This window comes from Panthera uncia, assembly GCF_023721935.1.
Source record: "Panthera uncia isolate 11264 chromosome C1 unlocalized genomic scaffold, Puncia_PCG_1.0 HiC_scaffold_4, whole genome shotgun sequence".
Lineage (NCBI taxonomy): Eukaryota > Metazoa > Chordata > Mammalia > Carnivora > Felidae > Panthera > Panthera uncia.
In genome coordinates, this window is record NW_026057585.1 from 103,943,442 (window position 1) to 103,961,865 (window position 18,424).

At 57.6% G+C, this 18,424-nt stretch overlaps 2 protein-coding genes and 1 long non-coding RNA gene across 5 annotated transcripts in view; 2 read left to right on the top strand and 1 right to left on the bottom strand.

Annotated features, from left to right (window-relative positions):
• The window catches only part of NADK (NAD kinase), a 32,092-nt gene extending 27,656 nt beyond the window's left edge, over positions 1-4,436 (top strand). For both annotated transcript variants that reach the window (XM_049618269.1, XM_049618270.1), the window contains exons 7-12: positions 288-390; positions 730-884; positions 1,109-1,208; positions 1,287-1,444; positions 2,151-2,233; positions 2,609-4,436. In XM_049618269.1, coding sequence (XP_049474226.1) covers positions 288-390; positions 730-884; positions 1,109-1,208; positions 1,287-1,444; positions 2,151-2,233; positions 2,609-2,810 — 801 coding nt within the window. In that variant the 3' untranslated portion in view covers positions 2,811-4,436. The remainder of the gene's footprint in view (positions 1-287; positions 391-729; positions 885-1,108; positions 1,209-1,286; positions 1,445-2,150; positions 2,234-2,608) is intronic.
• On the bottom strand, positions 3,617-5,088 carry LOC125913220 (uncharacterized). The gene is made up of 2 exons (XR_007454951.1): positions 4,326-5,088; positions 3,617-4,287 (listed from the first exon to the last, which is right to left on the bottom strand). It is a non-coding gene; the product is annotated as an uncharacterized LOC125913220 (long non-coding RNA).
• Positions 5,089-9,641: 4,553 nt separating this feature from the next.
• SLC35E2B (solute carrier family 35 member E2B) overlaps positions 9,642-18,424 on the top strand; it is a 28,514-nt gene continuing 19,731 nt past the window's right edge. For both annotated transcript variants that reach the window (XR_007454950.1, XM_049618271.1), the window contains exon 1: positions 9,642-13,547. The gene's annotated coding sequence lies outside the window, so the exon portion shown is untranslated. The remainder of the gene's footprint in view (positions 13,548-18,424) is intronic.

Genomic DNA, 18,424 nt, shown 5'->3' on the forward strand with positions numbered 1-18,424 from the left:
GGCTCCCCTCCGCCCCCCCCCCGCCCCCCCGGGCCCGCGGGGGGGGGGGGCCCTCCCCCTTTTTTTTCCCCGCGCCCCCCCCCCCCCCCCCCCCCCCCCCCCCCCCCCCCGGCCTCCCGGACCGCCTGCTGACCTCCCGTATGGTCACTCGAGTCGGCACCGACCATGCACTCCTGTGCCTGTCCCCTCCCGGAGACGGTCAGGGGCGGGTCCGTCGGTGCCGGGGTCGAGTCGGGTGGCTTCTGAGTGGATCGGCCATCTGACCGACCTGCCTCGTTGGCTCACAGGGCAGCGTGCCTCCCGTCATGGCGTTCCACCTGGGTTCCCTGGGCTTCCTGACCCCCTTCAACTTTGAGAACTTTCAGTCCCAAGTTACTCAGGTGATACAGGGTAAGTGGGAATGTTCTGGAACCCTCAAGCAGTTCTGAATATGGGATTGTCTTCTCACTTGGTGTTTGGGTTTTTCAACGACATACAGAACAACACTTCGTAAGTGTTTCGGGATTCAGAGATTTAAAAATTTTGCATGGTTCAGACATTTCTGCCTAACGTTGAGAAGTTGAGGCCACGCGTGAAGGTACGTGTGTGCTGGTTGGTAGCAGCGAAGTGACTTTCACAGAAGGCACAGACGTGTTGCTCTGGAGCTGGGAGAAGGCGGGCGGCCCCCGGTCAAGCAGGGGTGCCTCTGCCTCCTGTGGGTGCCGCCACCCCATCCCTGCTGGCCCCCAGGCAACGCGGCTGTCATTCTTCGGAGCCGGCTGAAGGTCAGGGTCGTGAAGGAACTCAGAGGGAAGAAGATGGCCGTCCCCAACGGGGTCAGCGAGAACGGAGTGCTGGCCGCGGACCTGGCCGCAGAGGCTGGGAAGCAGGCCATGCAGTACCAGGTGTGTGGGCACGTGCCCTCGCGGACCCCAGGCCTTGCCCTGCCTGTCACATGGCCGCGGGGAAAGGCACAAGGTGGGAGGACTCCGGAGTGGGGTGAGGGGTGGGAGGGGCCTGACCTCAGGGCCTTCCAGAGAGTCCGGGAACAGTGCGGGTGCCTGTTGGGCAGACCACCCGGGGCAGCCCTGCCGGCCCCTCCCAGTGTGCGGTGGCCTCGTCCCCCCAGGTCCTGAACGAGGTGGTGATCGACAGAGGCCCCTCCTCATACCTGTCCAATGTGGATGTCTACCTGGACGGGCATCTCATCACCACGGTACAGGGTGACGGTAGGTGGGCACCCGGGGTCCCGCGGGGTGGGGGTGGGCAGGAGCCCACGGAGAGTGACCCTGCGGCCTGTCCACCAGGGGTGATCGTCTCCACCCCGACGGGCAGCACGGCGTATGCGGCCGCCGCCGGGGCCTCCATGATCCACCCCAACGTGCCGGCCATCATGATCACGCCCATCTGCCCCCACTCGCTGTCATTCCGGCCCATCGTGGTCCCCGCGGGGGTCGAGCTGAAGGTCAGAGTCCACCCTCCACCCTTTCTGGCTTGAGCTCTCGTCTGGGACCTGTGATGCTGACCACCCCCCGCGCCCCCGGCTGGGACCCCAGCACATACTGGGCCGTGGGCCCTTCCTCCCTTGCTGGGTGTGGGAGGGGGCCTCACTCTCATCCTTGTCTGTCCGGTTGGCAGGGGCAGCCCTGAGAGCCGGGCTGTGGCCCTTAAGGGGCAGAGACAGTCCCTACTGGGTGGGGGCAGGGTGAGGGACGCCGAGCGAGGACTGGGGGCCTTGGGCCTGGCGTGCACATGGCACCCGCTGCTGCTCCCCCGTCTCCGCTGTCTGCCTGCCTGCCTCACGCTCCCTCCTTCGGTCCGCCCTAGGCCGGTGTGCCCCGGCCGAGAGCCCCGGCCGTGAGCCCTGGTGCACAGGGCCATGTCTGCAGGTCACAGAGAGGACTGGACCCAGACCCCTGGCCAGTGTCCCTAACCCTGGGCGGATGGGCAGCGGCTGGGCCTCACCACCGCCGGTCCTGTTTCCCAGGGCTGGTGTCGGCGAGACATACGCTAATCCCTTCAGGGCCTGGGACCGCCTTGGCATAGTGTGGGTGCTGTGGACGCCTCCGTGGTTCCTCCCGACCGGTGCTGCCCTCCCGGGGTGGGGGTCGAGGCGCTCAGCTGCACTCATGAGCCCACACCTACCTGTCCCGCTTGACCCCTTCCTTCAGATCATGCTGTCACCGGAAGCCAGGAACACTGCGTGGGTGTCCTTCGATGGACGGAAGAGACAGGAGATCCGCCACGGAGACAGGTGTGTGCGCCGTGGGGCCGGGGCAGGGCGGGCCCGGGAGGTACGGGCCCCGTAGGCAGAGCTCCGTCACCGGGGAGGGGATGCGGACTGGCGCCTGTCGGGCAGCTGGTCGCACGCGCAGCATGTGGCCCCACGTTCTGCTGTACGCGGGCGACAGACCCACGGTCCCTCCCCCCCGGCCCGCCCTGGTGCTCCGCTGAGCCCCCGGCCCGTAGCTGTCTAGAAGGTGAGACCGGCCCCGGGCTGTGAAGCAAGTAGCGTGAGCAGCACAGAAACGGTTCCCGGCCGGGCTGGGGTGGACATGGCCCTTGGGGAGGGGTCTCGGCCTGGTGCCGGGGGCTCACCTGTGTGCGCTGCGTTGCCCCCCTGCCTCAGCATCAGCATCACTACCTCTTGCTACCCGCTTCCCTCCATCTGCGTCCGAGACCCCGTGAGCGACTGGTTTGAGAGCCTGGCGCAGTGTCTGCACTGGAACGTGCGGAAGAAGCAGGCGTACTTCGAGGAGGAGGAGGAGGAAGAAGAGGAGGAGGAAGAGGAGGAGGAGGAGGACGAGGGGGAGGAGGGGGAGGAGGGCTAGGCCTGAGCTCCTGCCGTCCACACCCGGGACCCCAGAGTCCCAAAGCTGTTCTGCTGCCTCCTTCCCCTCGCCCTCCGGGAGCGGGCTGGCCTGAGCACGTGTGCTGTGCGCCCCGCGCGCAGGCGTCACGGGTCACGGCACTTTGGCCTGTAGCCAGAGGAAGAGCCGGGATCTGCCTTTCGTCGACCAGATCGGCTGTTTTTAACATTTTAAATCTGACTTCTTTTTTGCATTTCTAAACAAGAAAAGTGAGTGACGGCGGGGGACTCTGAAGCAGACACCGTGCTTACCCGTGTTGTGGGTCGGAGCCTGGGTCCTGGGGCAGGGACACCCGGCTGGATGTGCTTTCTGTAATTTCTTGTCAGGAAACTTGTGCTTAAATCAGTCTATTGAAATTCAGAGGGGATCAGAACGGATTGATCTGTCTTTCCATGTCGAAAATAAATGTCTCGTAGCCAAAAATCTCACTTTAAGCTACCACAATTTCCCCCTTAAATCTTGCACCTTTTTCGCCGAAAGGACTCGGAGGGGACGCTTCTGCAGAGAGCGGTTTGGTTTGATCGGCTGACGAGCGGAGGGTCCCCTCTCCCTCCTGCGCCTCGTCTGGGCCTCCCCGCCGTGGCCCCCAGCCCTCCTCTCCTCCCTGCTGTGGGGTGACAGGTGCCAGCGCTGTGGCCCCACCGGCCCGGAGGACGCCTGGTAGGGGGTCAGGCCCACACACATTCCTCACGAAGCCGGGACGGCGTCCTCTGCACCCTGGAAGATATTTTAAATCCTGTGTCTACTTTGTAGAGATGATTTTAAACTTTCTGAACTGCTATGTACAGATTTTATTGTACACTCTGAAGATTTAAGAGGGAAGGGGATTTGTACTGTTGGGAAATGGAGCCTTGTTCCGATGTTTGCACGCGTTCTGTGTGACGCCGTGTGCTGGGACCACTGTGTTCAGCATCGTCGCCGTAGAGGTGACGGTCCAGGAGCGAAGGGTGCTTCTCCCTCGGGAAGCCACTGGTCAGCGAGGAAGGCGGTGCTGGGACGTTTTGTGTCCTTTCTGCTCTCGCTTCTCCCTGGGCGTCTTGGGCTTGCGAGGAAACTGCCAGCATTCCAGTGGCCCCTCAGGCCGCGCGGGGCGTGTGCGTGTGGCTCCGGCCCCTGCTGGTTGTTGCCTGACAGATGTCCTCCAGTCGGGCGTCTGTTTCGGAGTGACTGATTTCTCTTTGAGCTACATCGTTAACCTGTTAAGGTGGCAAGAACGGAAGGGACGGGGCTGGGCCTTGCTCTCCTGGAGGGTCACAGGCCTCATTCTGGAGCTGCTAGAAAGGCTCCGGGGCCCTGGGTGCCACCACCTTCGGCCGGGGGTCTCCGCGCGGCGGGCTGTGCAGCCTGGGTGCCCGCATCTGCCGCGTCCGTGGTTCAGCGTCTGTGGAGCTCGGCAGTCGGCGTGGGGCTCGAAAGGGAGGTGGGCCCTCACCGCCACCTGCCCACGGGCACGGGGCACCGCCAGAGGCCCGCCACCCGGCCTCCCTGGGGCAGAGAGGGGGCCGAACCAAAACTTGGCTTTAGGTCCAAAAGAGAGTGGCGTTCGGAATTCAGGTCGTTCATTTAGACAAAAAAAAAAAACAAAAAGCAAGTCTGAAAGGAGCATGATTTGGAGTGATTTAGAAAACTTGGGATTTTTTGAAGTAATTCTTAATGTTTCATATTGTTAATATCTTGAAAATTTGTTAAATGTTGTCGAAAGCCTTATTACTATTTTCAGATTCTTTCAATAAACAGACTTGTTTAAAAAGTTGGATGGAGTTACAACTGGTATTTGGTTCTTTGTAACCAGTGCACAGACACTAGGGGGGGTAGCCCCAGCCCAGGGCTTCTGGAGCCTGCCGACCCCCTGAGAACCCTGTGGCGAGCATGGGAGGGGCAGGGTCCCACCCAGGCAGCCTCCACCTTGAATCCCACCCCACATGGCCCCCAACGGGCCTGGAGCTCAGAGGGCGGTCCAAGCCCTGCGGGGCGGAGCCCACAGCGAGGACTGGCTCCTGGGGAAATCAGAGGGCTGGACCCAGGAGCCCCCGAGGCTGTCCTCATCACAGCTCAGTCTGGGCCTGTTGGGGTCGGGCGGGCCGGGCCAGGCCCTGGGGCATGCTCACCTCCCTCCTCCCCTGTCCTCTTGACCGGTTCCATGCGGTCTTGACCAGGCTTTGGTGGGGTGGGGGGGGGGAGGCGGCAAAACTTCGCCAGGAGCCAAAGTGCCTGCAGGTGTGCACGAGGACGCGGACAGACCGCGTGCTGGGCGCCCCCAGCCACCTGCAGAGGCCAGAGGCCCGGAGTGGGCAGCTGAACTCTCCTTCCTCCCAGGCCAGCCCTGGAGCATCGGCCTCCTGGGCCCTGTGTGGTCTTGGCCTGGCCTGGCCTGAGCCGTGACCGCCTGCTGCTCTCCTGGCACACGCGTGGGGGCGCATCACCTTACTGCTCCGGTGCCCGCTGCCCCTGGGTTGGCCTCTGCCTGGAAAAGGGCACCTGTGGTCAAGTTTGCACAGGTGTCATGGGCAGCAGGGCGGGACAGCTGCTGGAACTCAATCCAGGCATCAGGGGCTTTCTGAGGCCCAGGCTCTCGGGATTCGAGCCAGCAGTGTGTGTGGAGCCCAGGCGGGGCCTTGTCTCCTCGGCTGGCAGAGGGCCCACTTGGAGGGTGAGGGCCAGAACCAGCTGGCCGGAAGGGCTGGCTCACTGGTGGGCACCGGTTCTGCCCACGAGGCCGCACGTTTCAATAATGGCTGTTGACCTGTGAGCCTTGGACCTTCCTGCTTTGGGGAGAGGGGGGTGGGGGGCACAGAGGCCACAGGCCAGGTACCCCAGGACACCTCCTGACCGGGCTGTGGGCCACTTCTGTGGGCTCCGGTCTCAGGCCACCCCAAGCGTCCGGTCTTCGGGGCTGTAGCCTTGGACACCTGCCCTTTGCTGGCTGCTTCGGAGGAGCACGAGGTCAGACCCTGCCCTGGCCTCTGCTGAGTGCCCCACCCGGCTGGCCTCCCCTCCCTCCCAGGCCAGGCCACAGGCCACGTCACAGCAGTGCTGTCCCAAAGAGCAGCGGTTCCCCCACCCAAGAGCCACCGGGTACCAGGAACCGGCTAGTCTGCCTGGGGGTGACGGGGACCCGGTCGGGGGGACCAGCTGGAGGAGCACAGAGGATGGGTGGGGGGGGTGACAGGGAGCGAGAGGAGGCAGGAAATGCACAGTCACCACATGGAGGAGAGCAGCCACTTCTGGCACATTCTCCTTCAGAAAGATCCAGGCCAGAGCTTGGGTGGTTTTCAGAATCATGGAAACTGAGGATTTGGTGGGAAGAGCGGAGGTGGGTTGAGGATGGGGTGGGGGGTGGGGGGAAAGAGAGGGACGCTGCGCAGGCTCTTTGGCGAACGTGCCTCCCGTGGAGGCCTCCAGTCGAGGCTGGCTTCCCTCCCCAGGAGCATGGAAGACGAAGGCCGGTTTGACCTCAGCCCATGGCTCCCCGCGAGCGCAGCGAGGCCAAGCGTGGCCGGGCCCTGCTCACCAGCACTTCTCCCCAGACACTGGCCTGACGGAGCAAGGGAGCTGCTCCCAAACCCTGTGGTCTTGCTTCCATGACCTTTAACCCCACGGATCCCAGAGGCTGAACCCCAGGGACAGAGGCTGCAGGTGCCCCCGCCAGGACGAGGCCAAGGTAGGGGATGAGGCGGAGCGAGCCCAGGACAGGGGTCGCACCGTGGGGCGTGGGGAAGGGCCAAGGGCTCCCAAGGAGGGCTCACATCCCTGGTTTGGGGACAGGTGGTTTTTCCCAACCAGCTGCCGGTCGGTGCTTCCTGGCAACCTCGGCAGGGGACCTGGCGGCACAGGACAGGGGTCCCCAGCCCTTTTCCCCCCAGTGAATGTGACCCAGGCCCTATTCTGTGGGCTTTTCGGGATCCTGGGTCCCTGCCTGCACTTCTCTGCTGTCCTCACTGTCGCCTGGGAATAGGGCTCCTCTGGGCCTACAGGTGGGGCCATCAGACCAGAGCCTAGACCCAGACGAAGCCTGGTGGGAGCAGGGAGGGCTGGGAAGCCAGGAGGTGCACACAGAGAAGCCCAGCCATCTGGGAAGGACCCAGGAAAGTGGTGCAGCAGAGCTTGCTGTGGACGCGTGCCTTCCCGCTTTCTAGAAAATCACCCTGTATTTATTTATAACTTTTTTTTAATGTTTATTTGCTTTTGAGAGACAGAAAGACTGCAGGGGAGGGGCAGGGAGAGAGGAGAGAGGGAGACACAGAATCTGAAGCGGGGTCCAGGCTCCGAACTGTCAGTACAGAGACCGACGCGGGGCTTGAACCCATGAACCGCAAGATCATGACCTGGGCCTAAGTCGGACACCTAACTGACTGAGCCACCCAGGTGCCCCCCAAAATAATTCTAAAATGAGTGTATTTTCTCCCTCAGACTAGTGAACAGCGCCCGCAGGCCGGGCTTTTCCTGGGCAAGTCTGCAGGGCGGGCCGAGTGGGGCTGGGAGCAGCCAGGGCTGGGCAGGGCTGGCCAGGGGCCTGGCCCAGAGGTGACAAATACACAAAGAAAGCAGAAGTGAAATTCCTGCTCGCTTACGTGCCTACCTCAGAACATACCATGGCGCTGTCTTCGTCACCCCATCCTTCTGAACAAAGTTCACAGAGTAGGTTTTTCTTTGCACAAAACCCTGAGATGCTGGATGACTGCCAGTGGTCCTGGGGTTTAGGGGTCAGTGAGTCATTTGTAGCCAAATAACTTCAAAAGCAAATTTATAAAAACTCAAAATTGTTACAGCAAAATCTGTCTTAGGTTTCATCTGGGGAAACGGTTTTGAAATGATGTCATGTGACTCTGGGGACCTTCCCCTCCCTCCTGGGCTTCCAGTCGGCCACTGAGCAGTGCCGTCCAGGCCTCCAGCCACCGCCTGAGGAAGCCTTGCTGCATGGACACACCCCAGAGTTGGTATCCTGTCCCTTTCTCTTTGTCCCGTCAACAGCTTGTCTCTAAATAGCCAAAGGAAACACTGCTGCCTATTAAGGTCGCATGAGCAATTTTACCACCGGGCCATGTCATTGGGTCATTCACGACAGATATCACAACAACTTCTTCCTTTAACTGGATTCCAGGAAGCAGAATTTTGGGAGAAAGACTACAGACCGGCCAGGATTCTTCATACTCTGCACAGTTTCAAATAAGGCCATTTAAATAATGCCTCTGCTGACTTGCAGTGTAGATCCCAATGAAGACATGAATCAGGACACAGTCTTCACAAGGGAGGGGCCTGACCAACAAAAGGACTGAAGTTGGGGCTCCCCTGAAACCTGCCTACAAAGCTCTAGCTGGGGCATCAGGTGCTCCGCCCAAGCCCTGCCTCCCTCCACAAAGCTGGGGGGCGGGGGTGTCTTCTGACTCTAGGACCCCTTTCTGACAACTCTCTCCTCCTTCAGGATTTGCAAGATGTTTAAAGGGTAATTTTCTAGGGGTGCCTGGGTGGCTCACTCAGTTAAGTGTCTGACTTCGGTTCAGGTCATGATCTCATGCTTCGTGAGTTCAAGCCCTGTGACGGGCTGTGTGCTGACAGCTCAGAGCCTGGATGGAGCCTGCTTCAGATTCTGTGTCTCCCTCCCTCTCTCTCTCTCTGCCCTTCCCCTGCTCGCGCTCTCTCTCAAAAATAAATATTTAAAAAAAATTAAAAATAAATTATTTTTTAAATTAATTTATTTATTTAGAGAGAGAGCATGAGCAGGGGATGGGCAGAGAGGGGAGAGAATCCCAAGCAGGCTCCATCCTGTCAGCGTGGAGCCCAATGTGGGGCTTGAACTCACGAACGATGAGATCACGACCTGAGCGAAGTCATGAGCCGGATGCTTAAGTGACTGAGCCACCCAGACGCTAATTTTAAAGCATGATAAAGAAAAGTAAGTCAGTGAGAGCTCCGGGGTGTTTCAGTTGGTTAAACATCTGATTCTTGGTTTCAGCTCAGATCAGGAGCCCACGTTGGGATCCTGCTTGGGATTTTCTCTCTCTCTCTCTCTCTGCCCCTCCCTCGCTGTGCTCGCTCTATAAATACATACATACAGAAAAGATATGAAACCTAACATCAGGAAGGAGAGCCCATTGGCCATAACCTCGCTCCTGAAAATTATGTAAATTATGTGGGCAGGTACAGGTGCAGCCCTCCAGGTGTAGCCCAGCACTTCCGCTCCTGGCCTCAGGACCCAGCTGCGCCAGAGGCCTCCGGGCTGCTAGTTCCACCAGCCAGTACGCTCCCTTCGTCTTCCTCTTCTAAAGTTGGCCAGCTTGGACTGCAACTGCTGTCCCTCCAAATCAAAACCTGATCAGCAGCCGCGAGGGGAACTCAAAGGCCAGGGCCTCCACAGACTACCGGGACTTCACGGCACATCCCCAACCTGGGCCTCGGTGGTACGGTCCAGACTAGAACAAACGGGGTGGGGGGGGTACGCCGACGCCCAACACCCCCCCCAGACCTGGGCCGCAGTGGTACGGTCCGGACCGGGACAATGGGCGAGGGGCGCCGACGTCCAACATTTCCCCCCGCCACCCGGGCCCCGGTGGTACGGTCCAGACCAGAACAAAAAGGTGGGGGGAAGACGCCGACGCCCAACATTCACCCCTCCACACTTGGGACGCGATGGTACGATTCGGACCGGGACAAGGGGCGAAGGACGCGGAAGTCCAACATTTCCGTCCCCCCCGCAACCTGGGCCGCGATCCTAGGGTCCGGACCAGAACAAAGAGGTGGGGGGGTGGGGAGGAGGAGGAGGAGGAGGAGGAGGAGGAGGAGGAGGGCGAGGAGGGCGAGGAGGGCACCGAGGCACACTCACCCCTCCACACTTGGGCCGCGGTGGTACGGTCCGACCAGAACAATGGCGGGGGGGGAAAACGACGACGCCTAACATACCCCGCTCCCAAGGCCGCGGTGGTACAGTCCAGACTAAGGCAGTGGGCGGGGAACGCTGACGCCCAACATAACCGCCCCCTCCCCCCAACCTGAGCCACAGTCCTACGGTCCGAACCGGAACAATGGGCGGGGAACGCTGACGCTCGATACACCTCCCCCAACCTGGGCCGCGGTGGTACGGTCCGGACTAAGACAGTGGGCGGGAGATGCCGTCCCCAGTCACACCCCCTCCCGCCTGGGCGCCCCCTCCGCCTGGGCCGCGATGGTAGGGTCCGGACTAAAACAATGGTCGAAGGTCCCCGTCGCCAAGCAGCGCGACTGCGTTTCCAGTTCCGACTCGGCGGCCGGGAAGCCCTGGGGCCCGGGACCTCGAGGAGCGCGGGTCGCGCCGCCACAGGGGCCGCTGTCGGCTCTGGGAGCGTCGCTTCCGGCGCGTCGCTTCCGGCCGGTTGCGGGCACCTCCGTCTGAGGCGCGGCCCGCCCCCGGCCCGGCGGCCGCGTAGAGCGGGGCGGAGGGACAATGGCCGCCCCACGGTGAGGCGCTGCCCGCCCGGCCTCCGCTCCACACGGGACGGAAGGCTCTGCGCGGGCCTTCCTTCCGCGATGCGGCCTCTCCTACACCCCAGCCTCACGCCGAGCCCTCGGGCCGTGGGAGCCCACCCTCCGCGGCCACCAGGCCCCGTGCCGGGCGCGCCCCGGCCAGCAGCAGGCGGCCCCGGTCGTTTCCCCGGAGGCCGCCCTCTCCGACGCGCGGTCCGCGGCCCACTTTAAACGCCGCGCGCCCTTAAGGCCCCGATGTGAGGCGGGGTCGCCCGGTGTCGAGAAGGCGCCGCGCCCCCCATCCGCCCTGCCCGGAGACCTCGCCCCCTCGGCGCTCCCCGAAGTCGGGCGGCCCACGTAGTGGGGTGGGCGCCCTGTCCACGGCTGCGAGCGGCCCGCGCGGTCGCCGATGCTCGGCGCTCTCCCACCCCCGGCTGTGCACGGAGACCCCGCGCTGGCTGTCTTCCCGCGGCCCCGCTGCGACCGGTGGGTGGAGAGACCGCGGCGTGGGGGAAGGGGCCCCCTGGTCCCGCAGCGCGGCGTCCCGTTATGCGCCCCGGAATAGGGGCCGTTTTCCCGCCGGAGAGCAGAGGCTCGGGCGCGCTCGCGCCTGGAAGGCTCCCCCGGCCCTCTAGCTTCCGGGCTCACGTCGGGGGCGGGGGGCGTCCTCGATGCCTCGGGGCTTTGTCTAGGGGTGGGTGGCCAGTTTACGCGGAAAACGCTGAATAAAACAAACGGTGAAGGTTGCCTCCGATGGTCGCCTGTTGCTGTCGGGACCCGAGCCCGCCCCTCTGGCCTGTTCCCAGTCCCTCTCCTCCGAGAGGCGCCGGCCCACCCCGGGGCCTTCGCGCTCGCCGTGCCGCTCACGTCCCCGCTCCGAGAGACCCCTCGCCTTTGGGCCGGTAGCACCGGCCCTTGTTCTCCACCTCGCCGGGCCCGCCCTTTCCCACGAGCCTGCGGCTCCCGGAGTCGCCCTCCCACTCCTAAATCCCGCCTCGCACACCCGAAGGCGCGGGACGCACCCGCGGCCGCGCGTCCTCTCTGCGGGGGCCGATGGGGGGGGGGGAGCGTGTCACGGTTCCCGGGCTTCTCGAGTTTTATGCCCCCGGGGGCGGACACGGCCCCGGAGCGAACCCAGGTAAAAGACGCCTCGTCTGTCCCGGGGCCTAAAGGCACGGTCGCCCACGTATTTTATTGCACTTGATGTTTCTTCTGCCTAGGATTTTAGAAAACTGTCAAGGATAAAGGCTGGCCTCCTGCCAAGTGCTGGTTTTATCGGACTGTTAGTTTGTTAATTGGGGTGGGAAGTTCAGGCTCAGGGTTTCCTTCCCTCCAGTCATCGGTTGACATCTTTCCCTCGTTTCGCTGGGCCTCGTCCAGGTGACTCCCGTGCTGTACTCCTGCTTGGGCCTTTGACCCCGTGCTCACCGAGGCTGTGAAAGGGGGAGAAGAAAAAGAAAAAACACAAAAAACCTGTCTAGAGATGGATTCTTTGTTTGGTGGCTTTTTAAAAGTCTTTTTTTTAATGGAGTAGAATGTATTTTACCAAAAGTATTTGAACTTGCAAGTAACATTTTAAAGCAGAATGAAACCGTGTTAAATAGTATGAAAAGGAAAATAGAAAGGTTTTTAGATTAAAGAAATCCACTGTGAGCATAAATTAGAAAATGAAGAGAAACCAAACAAAACCCAAAATATTGATGAATGTGGAACTCCGCCTGAGTTGACCACAGTTGGTAACCTGGCATTTTGACAGAGAGACTGAGCACGAACGAGGGAGGGGCAGAGAGCGAGGGAGACACAGAATCCAAAGCAGGCTCCAGGCTCTGAGCCGTCAGCACTGAGCCCAACGCGGGGCTCGAAGTCAGACCTTGAGATCGTGACCTGAGCCGAAGTTGGACGCTCAACCGACTGAGCCCCCCAGGCGCCCCGATATATTCCTTGTTGGATTGGACACTTGGATAGCGTCCTGTGTCTCGGTCTTAAAAACAAAGTTATTTTAAAACCACATCTATCCTCTATGTACAGAGGGCCAACAAGACCTTTGTTCAATTGTTTCTTCAGGATAGATTCCCAGAGATGGAATTTTTGAATTATACTGTGTAAAAACTGGCAGACCTTCAGTACATTTTATCTAAAATGCCCTGTTGACAATTTGAACCAATCTAGATTTCCTTACCAAGTGTTTGAGAACATCTTGAGCTGTTTGTTCTAAAACAGGAATTCTTCACCTCAGGCTTTAGAATTTAGGAGTCTGCAAAATTGTATGGGGAAATATTGACATCTTTATTTTATTAGCCCCCAGCTGAACTTTTCTTCAGTGGTGAACGTACCACGGTGGCATTAGCAGGTGACACTAAACAGCACCCGTGGCTTGGTCTCCATTTTGGAGCGTAGGCACCTTCCCAGCTGATCCTGGGCCCCTCTGTCGAGCAAAATCGAGCAGAGTCCAGCCCCCTATTTAGGACGTGTTACCTAGTGCCAGACTCCTACAAAGTAAAGCTACCACAGATTTGTTTCTTGTGGGGTGTCCCCACATTTCAGTAGACCTAGTTTCCTTTTATTTTATTTTATTTTATTTTATTTCATTTCATTTCATTTCATTTTATTTTTTTACTTTTTTTTTTTTTTTTTTTTTTTTGAGAGAGAGCACAAGTTGGGGAGGGGCAGAGAGAGAAGGAGACACAGAGTCCGAAGCAGCTCCAGGCTCCGAGCCGTCAGCACAGAGCCCGATGCGGGGCTCAAACCCACAAACCGTGTGAGATCATGACCTGAGCCGAAGTCGGACGCTCAACCAACTGAGCCACCCAGGCACCCCGACCTAGTTTCCTTTTAGTCACGCCGTGTGAACATTCTGAGGACAACTCTGGGCAAGAGAGAAGTTAAGAGCTGGTCTAAAGGCAGTTCATTAGCCACCTACTCCATGCTGGGCTGAAAAGGTTATGGTTGCGTTCTTGTTTGTACCCTAATCAGAGAGAGAGCATTGAGACCTTTCTCACCAGTGACCTGGGGACAGCCAGTGCTCCACAGCCACCTGGTCCAGCCTGCCCCACCCTGCTTCCAGGGCGACTGGAAATCCACTCTTGGCCCTTAAAGTCAATTCCTTGTCGTCACATCAGGGTTGCTGACCTTTAGTTTTTGCAGGACAAGAACTGCTTCTCTCTGAAAGCTCCTCGAGTCGCGTGGTTTAAGAAAGAAGAACAGGCCGTGGAAACACGAACTGGAGTCCCTGAAGGCATCTGTGACCCCACCAGGACTTGGGTAAGTGGGACCTTCTGAGCCCGGGGCCAGCTAACTTCCGGCTTCCGTGTGTGATGCCCAGCACAGCTGCTGAGGGTTTTCACTGCCTCCTGGAGCGCGTGTTCTGTTCAAGATTCGAACTGCAGGCTCTTTACTGATGACAGACATTGATGTCATTTGATCCATGTTGAGAAGAGCATGTCATTGTCCTTTGTGTATTTACCGTGCGTTACTCATTTTTACTGTTGTCTGATGTTGCGCCGTGTGACAATTCCGTGGCTTCTGTATTCATTCTCTTGTGGAGAGACAGTTGGGTTTCTGCCGTGGACATTCCCACGTGTGTCTCGTGGTACCCATGAGCAGGACTTCCTCGAGCTGAAGAGAGATCTGTAGGGTGCAGTTGTTAGTGGGATCATGGTGAAGGTTGCCAAAGGGTGATTTTGATTTTCTCATTCTCCCCTCCCTCTTCCGTGGGCCTGTTGACTGTGTCCTGTGGGGAAGGGCTTTCTCCTCATGCTTGTTTATCACTGTGGATGTTTGGGTGCTGATTCTATTCAGTGGGCTCTAATCCTGTGCTACCATTATTTACTTTCTCTCTCTCGCTGCCCCTGGATTTCTCCAGAGGGCGTTCTCTTGTGCTTCCTTCTGTGTCCTTTGGACGCGTCCCCATCATTGTTTGAGCGCTTCCTTTTCTGGCCCAACTAATGCCCCAGCCCTGGAATCGGCCATTTCTCCGAGGAGGCTGGTTCATTTCAGTGGAGAATGAGATTTAGAAACAAACACTGGGCCAGGGTGCTTGCTGCCACTCGGCTGTCACTGCCTTGGGGCCCTCAGCGGCCAGATTGCGCAACAGAGGCAGAGATGTGTCTGTTGTGGACACGCACGGTGACTGGGCCTCTGTCTGTCCGGACCCTTGAGTGCCGCTGCCTGATTCCTCCGCTCCTCTCAACGCCACTGTCCGTTTCACCCTTCCTGCTCCCTGTGTCTGTGCCGGGTCTGAAGACACCCGAGGTCTCGCTCCCGTTAGCTGCAATATACTGCCTTATTGCTCAACCCAGAATTCCTGACCCACGACTCAAGAAAAAAGCCTACCTTTTAGAGTTCAGTGTTTGCTTAGGATTCTTTTGGTCTTGAATCTGAGCACGTATATTTTAAATACCATGTTCAGAAGGTACTTGGGTGGGTTCTTTATCTCCTCTCTTCAGTGTGACTGTGTTATTTATTTGATTTGTGGTTTGGCTCATGTATTTTTGTTTGCATCTCACTTTATTTTTCATATTTATTTTGAAAGCGAGAGAGTATGTGTGCCTGTGTGTGTGAGCGGGGGAGGGGCAGAGGGAGAGAGAGAGAGAGAGGGGGGGGGGAGCGAGAGAGAGAGAGAGAGAGAGAGAGAGAGAGAGAGAGAGAATCCCAAGCAGGTTCCACACTGTCAGCCCAGAGCCCGATGCGGGGCTCAAACTCACAAGCCCTGAGATTGTGACCTGAGCCAAAGTCCAGAGTAGGATGCTTAACTGATTTGGCCACCGAGGTGCCCCCGTATCACACTTTAGAAATTTTATTGATTGTGATGAGGGAGCATAAGGCAAGCTGAGGGCAAATCACAAGCTAGTATGCCCCCCCTCCTCCGGCACCAGGTGAGATACGTGTGACATTCCTCAGGCACTGCCGACCACCCAAGGACAAAGGAGAGGACAGAAAACCAATGGTAGCTGATAGAGATCACAGTCCTGCAGGACCGGAGTCTCCATCAGTTTACAAATATCTTAGTAAATTACAAGAAAAAAGCAATCTTGCCAATAGCCTAATCTCCAGAAACCTGTAGGCTCAGTTCCCTGGAGCCCCAACATCACTCTCCCCTCCGTGGTGATGTGGGAACAGAGGCGAGAAGGAAGTGGCAGGTGACGTTAAATTTCCTTAAATGTCCTTATGACCCGCAGTCCATTGACAGATACTTGTGGCAAATACAGAGCAGGACATTTCTCCAGAAACCCCTACTGTCCTAATGTTAATGTTTCACTAGAGAGAAAACAGCCCTAGCTTGACGATAGCAAGGCGTCTGGCATCCCGGGAGTCTTCTTTAGTACATGAAAATCCCTCTAGAAACTTCCTCTCATCTTTCCCTCCCCCAACTCCACAGTATATAGCCAGTCAGTCCGTACGACCCCAGTGCAGTGCTTTCTGCCCATGGGTCCTGTCCCTGAGCTTTAATAAAATCACCTTTTTGCACCAAAGATGTCTTAAGAATTCTTTCTTGGCCGTCAGCTCTGAACCCCTATCACCGCAAAACCCCATCAATTTGACTTTTTTTAATTTAATCGTATTTTTTTAAATTTTTTTTTTTAACATTTATTTATTTTTGAGACAGAGAGAGAGAGAGCATGAACAGGGGAGGGGCAGAGAAAGAGGGAGACACAGAATCTGAAATAGGCTCCAGGCTCTGAGCTGTCAGCACAGAGCCCGACACGGGGCTCGAACCCACGGACCGTGAGATCATGACCTGAGCCGAAGTCCGACGCTTAACTGACTGAGCCACCCAGGCGCCCCACTTTTTTTTTTTTAAACGTTTATTCATTTTTTAAGAGAGAGAGCACGCCTGAGCCGGGGAGGGGTGGAGAGAGAAGTAGACACAGAATCCGACGCAGGCTCCAGGCACCGAGTTGTCAGCACAGAGCCCAACGCGGGGCTCGAACTCATGAACTGTGAGATCATGACCTGAGCCGAAGTCGGACGCTTAACCGACTGAGCCCCCCAGTTGCCCCTGACTATTTTTGGTTTTTAAGCATTTAAGCGTTCATATAGTTCCAGAAGTCACAACTATCTAAACAGGTACATTTGAGAACTTGTCCTCTGTTGTCCCCTCTTCGTGCCCCCTCTTGGCCCACCACCAGTCTCCTTTGTCTTGGGCTTACCCTCCCGCGTTTCTAGTTGCTCGGTGTAATTTTAATATTGTTGTCTTGTGCGTGATCTGTACTCAGCCTGGGTGCATCAGAACCTTCCCTCTGTGGCGTTCTGTGGCTCACCACTGTGTGTCTCCATGTGGGTTTCTTATTTATTCTTTTTAAGGTATATTCTGACTCCAGAACTCAGATTTTCTGTTACTTCTCAAAGTTTTGTCTTCTTTATATCTATTTTTTTTTTTTAAGTAATATCTACACCCAATGTGGAGCTTGAACTCACAACCCCAAGATCAAGAGTTGCACGCTCCCCATTAGGGGCACCTGGGTGGCTCAGTCAGTGAAGCGTCGGACTTCGGCTCAGGTCATGATCTCGCAGTCCGTGAGTTTGAGCCCTGCATCGGGCTCTGTGCTGATGGCTCGAAGCCTGGAGCTGCCTCGGACTCTGTGTCTCCCTCTCTCTCTGCCCCTCCCCCGCTCATGCTCTGTCTCTCTCATTCTTATAAAAAATAAATAAACATGAAAAATTAAAAAAAAAAAAGTTGCAGGCTCCCCCAACTGAGCTAGTAGGCACCCCTTCTTCATCTCTTTTTTTCTCTGCTGGAAATTTCTTTCTTCTTATTTTTTCCATGCTTGGGTTAACGTCTCTTTAAGATTTTAATTTCATGTCTCTGTGCTGCATTCCAGATAATTTCCTCAGATATTTTTTTCAAATAACTTTTTATTCAGCTCTAATCATTTCTGTTTAACCCATCGCTCGAGTTTTTTATTTCAAATTTTTCAACTTTTTGTTTTAAGAAACTTGTAGACTTGCAGAAGAAAAAACTTTACCTGTGTCCCCATCTCCCAGCCCCTCCCGCTGACGTCTTACATGAGCTTAGTTCGATTTAGTGAGTAGTCCAGGAGTATCGTCCCAGATCTTAACCTGGGGACAAGACCACTGTCTAATCTGCAGACTGTATTCAACTTCAGCCAATATGCCACGGGTGTCCCTTTTCTGGTGGGTGGTCCTGTCCGGGGACAATCCCACCTTGCATTCAGTGACCGCGTGTCCCGACCCCCCCCCCCCCCCCCCCCCCCCCCCCCCCCCCCGGGTCTTTGCCGGTGGTCTTGACCTTTGTGATGTGCGTACTTTTGGGTGTGTCTGACGTATGCTCGCGACTACATTGCGGTTGTGTGTCTGTGGGCACCAACACCACGGCAATACCACACTCTTCTTAATGGATCGGGGCAAACGTGGACTCTCTCATCTCTAGTGATTTCAGCTGCGGCAGCTCGCTTCCGGTGCCAGTGTCTCAGGGTGAAGTCAGGCCTCCTGCCTGTGACTAGTCTGCACCTGCCGGGGAGCAGTGTGGACGCAAGCGCGCCCTTGCTTCAGCTCCGCAGGCGGGTGACTCCTCTCTGGACATTCCGTCTACCTCACCCCCCCCGCCCCCCACCCCCCGTGGTGTCTGCCTGGCCCTCCTGTCCTTCTGAGAGCTTTAGGACCTGGGGCCCTGAGGTCCTATCCCTCCCTGCAGTGGCCAGGCTGCCGCCCCTCCCCCACTGGCCACCCCCTCTCAGCAGTGATCTTTGATCTTTGATCTTTGATCTGCATCCATTGATCTCAACCTGCCAAGGTCTTCAGGCCTGAATTGAGGAAGCTTTTCTTGGGAGCAGATCTGTGGGTGTAGCTGGGAGCAGCCCCCGGCTCCTTTTTGGGGGGGTCCTGCCCTGAGCTGGAGCTTCCTAGGAGCTTCTGGTGAGATTTCGCTCCTGCTGCCCTGTTCTGGATTTCCAAGGGCCCTTTCCTGCTTGTATCTCCTTGTGGCTGGGCACTTCTCTCTGGTACCCCCCTTCTGGGACTGACCTTCCTCCCGCTCTGCCCTCCTTCCAGCCCCTTCCTCACGTTTCCTGTCTTGCTCATGTCCCAGCAGGCAGCTCAGCTGCAGTCTCTGTTCAGACCTCTCCCTGGGGCCTCGATTCCTTACTTGAGGTCTCTCCTTTGCCTGTTGAGTTCTCCAG